Source organism: Pelophylax lessonae (genome assembly GCF_965119305.1).
Source record: "Pelophylax lessonae genome assembly, chromosome: 1".
In the NCBI taxonomy this organism is placed as follows: Eukaryota; Metazoa; Chordata; class Amphibia; order Anura; family Ranidae; genus Pelophylax; species Pelophylax lessonae.
In genome coordinates, this window is record NC_138768.1 from 738,223,532 (window position 1) to 738,229,899 (window position 6,368).

General features: G+C 48.7%; 1 protein-coding gene across 1 annotated transcript; it reads left to right on the plus strand.

Annotated features, from left to right (window-relative positions):
* Positions 1–3,709: 3,709 nt before the first annotated feature.
* LOC309544752 (uncharacterized protein) lies at positions 3,710–5,521 on the plus strand (the record flags this gene model as incomplete). Its single annotated transcript, XM_082243734.1, has 2 exons — positions 3,710–4,320; positions 5,314–5,521. 2 exons carry the CDS (start codon positions 3,710–3,712, stop codon positions 5,519–5,521), a joined length of 819 nt encoding a protein of 272 aa, XP_082099860.1.
* Between the last annotated feature and the right edge of the window lie 847 nt (positions 5,522–6,368).

A 6,368-nucleotide genomic window follows, 5' to 3' on the forward strand; every position in this document is an offset into this window, starting at 1 on the left:
CCTGTGTTGTAAAGGTTTACTAATTGGTTGGCTTAACAGTGGCGGCCGGCCGATAGGGGGCGCAGGGGCGCCGCCCCCCAAAAAAGAAAAAGACGAAAAAAAAAGATTAAAAAAAAAAAATTTTTTGCCCACAAGGGGCGCCCGCCTCATTGGTGCCTATGGGGGGTGGGGTTTTCCACCCGCAGAGGCGCCGATAGGCGGCCTTTTGGGGCGTAACTGTAGCGCAGAGCACTGCGCTACACCACCCCCCTTTTGGCACCCGCCTCATTGGTGCCTATGGGGGGGTGGGGTTTTCCACCCGCAGAGGCGCCGATTGGCGGCCTTCTGGGGCGTAACTGTAGCGCAGAGCACTGCGCTGCACCACCCCCCTTTTTTGATGTCTTGGATCATGATTGGTCCAGACTCCAGCCTGGACCAATCATGATTCAGAACATCCATGCTGACCTCGTTGGGGGCGGTGCTGGTGCGTGCATCAGTCACTCACCGTCACCGCCCGGTCACCTTCCCGCCGCCGCAGAAGAGGAGTCGCGAGGAGGGGAGAAGCCGCCGCCGGGAGCCGAGCAGAAGAGGACGGACGTCGGAGTCGCGAGGAGGGGAGAAGCCGCCGCCGGGAGCCGAGCCGTCGCCAGGTAAGTGTCTCAGGGAAAGTGCTGACTCGTGATCCGTGGTAGATTGCGCTGTCGGCAGTGGCTAGCCTGTGATTATCAAGAGATTGGGAGGAAATATGCCGCCTCTCGCATGAATGTTTGTAAAGGATTTTTACACTAAAATCCCTCTTCTCTGCACCCCAACTGTGTCTATTGGACACAATTGGATCATGGTTAAGGCAAGGCTCTATTTACTTCCCCGGGGCATGGTGGCACATGATATCCCCTGTGAAACACAACATGGCAGTGTGTTTGGGGCTGTCCTGCAGCCATTGCCAAGTTTTGACCAGTGGCTGAGACAAGCTAAAAATTTGCTCCAACCCCCTGTTTTTGCATCAGTGCCCATGTGAAAGGGACCTCCTAGGAAGAAGAGTGGTCTAATGATTGCAGACATCTCAAGTCTCCTGCAAGTCGCGGGAGACTCCCGGTTTCCGCCCTGAGCTCACGGACACCCACGAGCTCAGAGCAATATCCCGGCTGTGTGTCAGTCACTGAGTGTCATGACCCATGTCGATGATGATGAGTCAGCCTGCAGTGAGTGTGAACGGAGCTGCTGTAAGGACGGCTCACAGGCGGAGTGATATCACATGCACTCCGTCTGTGGGAGGAGCGGCAGAGAGGAAGCAATGGCTTTGCTCTCTACTTCAGCCGCATTCGTCCACTCCAGGAGGCATTGTGGCGCGTGCGGGATCGGCCACAACACAGTGACCAACTCACCTAACCCAGAGGCCAGTACGCACCAGAGAGCAGCAGCAGTGACCAGACCAGCACCAGAGGCCAGCACCAGGTACCAGTGACCATTACCAGCACCAGTGACCAGGACCATTACCAGCACCAGTGACCAGGCCAGTACCAGTGACCAGCACCAGTGACCAGGCCAGTACCAGTGACAATTACCAGTGACCATTACCAGCACCAGTGACCATTACCAGCACCAGTGACCAGGCCAGTACCAGTGACAATTACCAGTGACCATTACCAGCACCAGTAACCAGTAACCACTACCAGTGACCACTACCAGCACCAGTGACCACTACCAGCACCAGTGACCATTACCAGCATCAGTGACCATTACCATTACCAGTGACCAGCACCAGTGACCAGCACCAGTGACCACTACCAGCACCAGTGACCACTACCAGTGACCACTACCAGCACCAGTGACCACTACCAGCACCAGTGACCACTACCAGCACCAGTGACCATTACCAGTGACCAGGCCAGCACCAGTGACCAGTACCAGTGACCAGGCCAGCACCAGTGACCAGGCCAGGACCAACACCAGTGACCAGGTATACTAATTACATTTTATTTCATTATTCTCTGGTTGTGTTAAATTGGGAAGGGGGGGGGGGTGCGGTGGTGGTGGCGTGCGTGGGGGGGGGGGCGGCGTGCGTGGAGGGGGGGGCACCTCCCTGAAATGAGTTTTTGCAGCTTGGAATGTCTGTGATTGTATTTAATGATTTTAGAAGATGTTTTTCAAACAATCTTATTGTTATTTAGACCAGACTTGTCCTGTAAATAAAATGCATTTTCATGAATACAGTAAAACCTTGGTTTGAGAGTAACTTGGTTTAAGAGCGCTTTGCAAGACAAGCAAAATTTTCAAATAAATTTTGACTTGATATACAAGCAATGTCTTGATATACAAATAGCCTCAAGTCACAGCTGAGTATAAAAGAGAAGAGAGGCGCCTCTAAGTGTAGCAATATGGTTAAATTTAATGAAGGTACAACATTTAGCAACTCACATGGTTGATGATTGGAACAGGCACATCTAAGGATGCAGGCATCCAGGCTAAAGCTGTCCACATAGACCATCCTCCGCACCGCCATCTACGTCATCCCTTCAATGCTGCTCCTCGCTTTCAGATCGCTTTACTGCAGGGTGGTCTTCCCAGTCAGGATTACAGACTGGCAGCCGGCAGTGCAGAAAATAGTCTATGTGGACAGCTTTATCTCGGATGCCTGCATACTTAGATGCAGGCCCGTTGCTACAAGGCAGGCAAACCAAGCAATTGCTTGGGGCCCCGAGCTGGCCTGGGGCCCCAAGACAACGACTGGTTAAGAATAAATGCAACGACACTGTGTAAGACTGTGAGCGCCCCTTTGATCGTCAATGCAGTAAAGTGCAATGACACTGTTATCGGGATCTCCCTCAAGGGGGCCCCTCTCTGCCTCAACAGGTTTGTAAAAAGTCTGATAAGATCTGCAGACACCAGAGAGATCCCTGGCCTACCAGCTAGACTTTATGCAGAGCATGGTGTATGGACCAGCCCATGGACAGTGCAGACTGACAGCTCCTATAGCAGGGCTCTAAATGCAATTAAAATTCCTGCAGCAGGTGTGGATGAGTGAGGAGCAGATAGCATCAGGGTGAGTAGCTGCTAGGACCCTCTGATTCTACATCTGCCGAGTGCTGACAGGTCTGAAAACGTCTTTCTTTTTTTTTCTATCTCCCTTCTAATCTAATGCCCCATACACACGTGCAGATTATCTGCAGACTTTTGTCTGCAGACTTACCAAAACCATATAATATGAGGTCAAACCTAAACACTTTCAATTTGTATGCAATCCGGCAGGCCCTTGCACTACATAGAAAAGGTAAGTCTGCAGACAAAAGTCTGCAGATAATCTGCACGTGTGTATGGGGCATAAGTCTTCCTATGTCTCTTTTTGTTTATCTGTCCCCCTCCTCTCTCTCTCTCTCTCTCTCTCCTTTCCTTATTATATCTATCTATCTATCTATCTATCTATCTATCTATCTCATATATATATATATATATATATATATATATATATATATATATATATATATATATATATATATATATATATATATATATATATATATATATATATATAGAGAGAGATAGATAGATAGATAGATAGATACTTAAACTGTATGGCTATGCTGTGGTTCCTGTAGACTTTGCGTGTGTGCGGGGGGGTCGGGGGGCCTCCATGTCCATTTTGCTTGGGGCCCCCAAATTCCTTCAAACGGCCCTGCTTAGATGTGCCTGTTTTTTTAGCAGATATAGAGTCAGAACATTGAAGGAAATCATGGACCGTTTAAGGAAAATGATAAACACACTTGGCAAGCGTTTGTCCTCAAACAAGCTCTTAAAGTGTGTTTTGTTGAACACAGCGGTTGAACTCTTTGGTTGTCTGAACTCTCCCTCTTTTGTTACACCAAGTCAAAGCTATTATTGGGATATAGAAAACTTTGATCACTTCTACACTTCTTCACTACAAGGTGCACACTCACAATGTCCTGAAATCACATACACCGATTTAACAGAAAGCTTAGCCACATTGCCAGCTTTAGATGGGAGCTCCTTGCCATGCATGGCTGCAGAGGAAGAACCAGCGAGTAATACTGAGCCACAGGCTACACAACAGATCTTCTATTTCTTGGTTCCTGCAGATTTAATTTCACATGTTGTCATACAGGATTGTGATACAGAAATCTTGTATGGCTTACTGAATTGTGTACAAGAAATAGATATTACACCTAGTATCCTCTGGGACAGTTATGATCTCCACGAATCAAACAAGAAAAGGAGTTGTGTGCTTGGAAACGAAACCATACAAACCTTGGACGATGGTGATACAGAAATCTCCTCCTTGCATGATTTACTGAGCTATGTAGATGGAATAGATGCTACTCCTACACCCAGGGCCGGTGCTAGACTATTTTACGCCCTAGGCAAGACCAGCTACTTGCGCCCCCCCCCCTCCCAAAAAAAAAAAAAAAAAAGGGAAGGGGTTAAATACTCCTCTGTGTCATACCCAGTGACCCTGATCTGATGGTTCCTCCATGTTATGCTTTCATACCCAGTGACCCCCCATGTTCCTCCATGTCACACCCGGGGACCCTGAAGTCCCTCCGTGTTACACCCAGGGACTTTGATGTTTTTCCATGTCACACCCTTGGACTCCAATATTCCTCCATGTCATGCTGTCATACCCACTGACCCTGATGTTCCTCCATGTCACACCCAGGGACCCCCGTGTTCCTCCATGTCATGCTGTCATGCTCAGTGACCCCAATGTTCCTCTATGTCAGACCCTGATGTTTTTCCATGTCACAGTTGGGGACCCTGATGTTCCTCCATGTCACACCTGGGGACCCCGATGTTCCTCCGTGTCACACTTGGGGACCCCAATCCCCTATGGCACACCCAGGGACCCCAATTCCTCATGGCACACCCGGTGACCCCTATCCTCCAAGTCACACCTGGTGACTCTGATTCCCCATGGCACACCTGGTGACCCCGATTCCCATTCACACCAGGGATGCTCCATGTAACACCCAGGCACCAGCTCAGTGCAGAGAGTCACTTCCTGCCTGGGGTAAAGGCCGTTCAGCTACAGCTGAAGAGGATCATCATGCAGGCAGCACTCTGGTGGGCTCCATTCCTGCCTCTTGGGGCCCCTCCAACAGTAGTGGAAAGCCAGGGCCTGATAGTTCCACCACTGCCCAAGACACCTGGCATCTTTCTCTGCCCCTTCTACCTCCCCTACCGCCACCTCTCCCCTCAGCTCACAATAATCATTCATGATGGAGAGAGATTGCCGACTCCTGGCTGCGCCCCTAGGTGGCAATGCGCCCTAGGCGGCTGCCTAGTTTGCCTAGTGGAAGCACCGGCCTTGCCTACACCTAGTATCTTCTGGGACAGTTACGATTTCCACGAATCCAACAAGGAAAAAACGTGTGAGCCTGAAAAAAACTGGAGCACATCAAATGAAGAATTCTGCAGCTTTGAGGATTTGATGCTCATGGATGTATCCACACTATCCGAAGAGAGAGCGGAACCAGTATCTTCTACGCCATGGATTAGTAGAAGAAAAAAGTGTCTTGCATTTTTTTAGGACTCGGCTATGTACATCTGTAATATGTCCCGTTAATCTAAAGGTATAGGGGACCTAACTGTAGCCCATAGCCAGAATTTAGATCTACAAATTTACCAAGTCACAGCTACGATCAGTCAGCTATTGTCAATCACCTACTCCACTAGGCACACTGGGATTGATTTTGCTAGAGCTAGTGCAAACTTTGGTGCAGCTGTGCATGGTAGCCAATTGGCTTCTAACTTCAGGCTGTTCAATTAAGCTTTAACAAAAAAAAACTGGAATCTGATTGGCTTCTATGCAGGGCTGCACCAGATATTGCACTCTCCAGTTCTGGTAGATTAACCCCAGTTGGCTCCTGATCATCTAGCTTTCTCATCACCTATCTGACACATAAACCTTCACAAAAGCTCACTGATTAAGCACAGAAGATTGCTCCTGATCATGTCTATGTTTCTGATTGGTGTGTACCTCCTTGTTTTTGAGCCCCCCCCCCCATCACTATGGTCAATATTTATTGTGGGAACCTGATCTAATCGGGTCTAGTTGCCTCTACTGTAAATGTCCTTGAATATTTTTAGATTTCAGAGAACCTGCAATCGTGCACTAACCTGTCAAGTGTAGACTGCAGAATTACATTTTCATGGTTCCTCTCCTAGGTTGCCCTCCATGGACAAGCACAGTTCAACTTAAATGTCCAAGTAAAGGACCAGTCTCTGCTTAGCTGTTGGGTATAATCCCAAGTCAGAGCTTGCACATTTGTCTCCTGCTCCTATGTGATGGCACTGGCCCCCATAATAAGGAATCAAACTATCGGGTATTTTAGTTACTCATGGCAGGGGAAAAGAACATGATATGGTACTGGGAG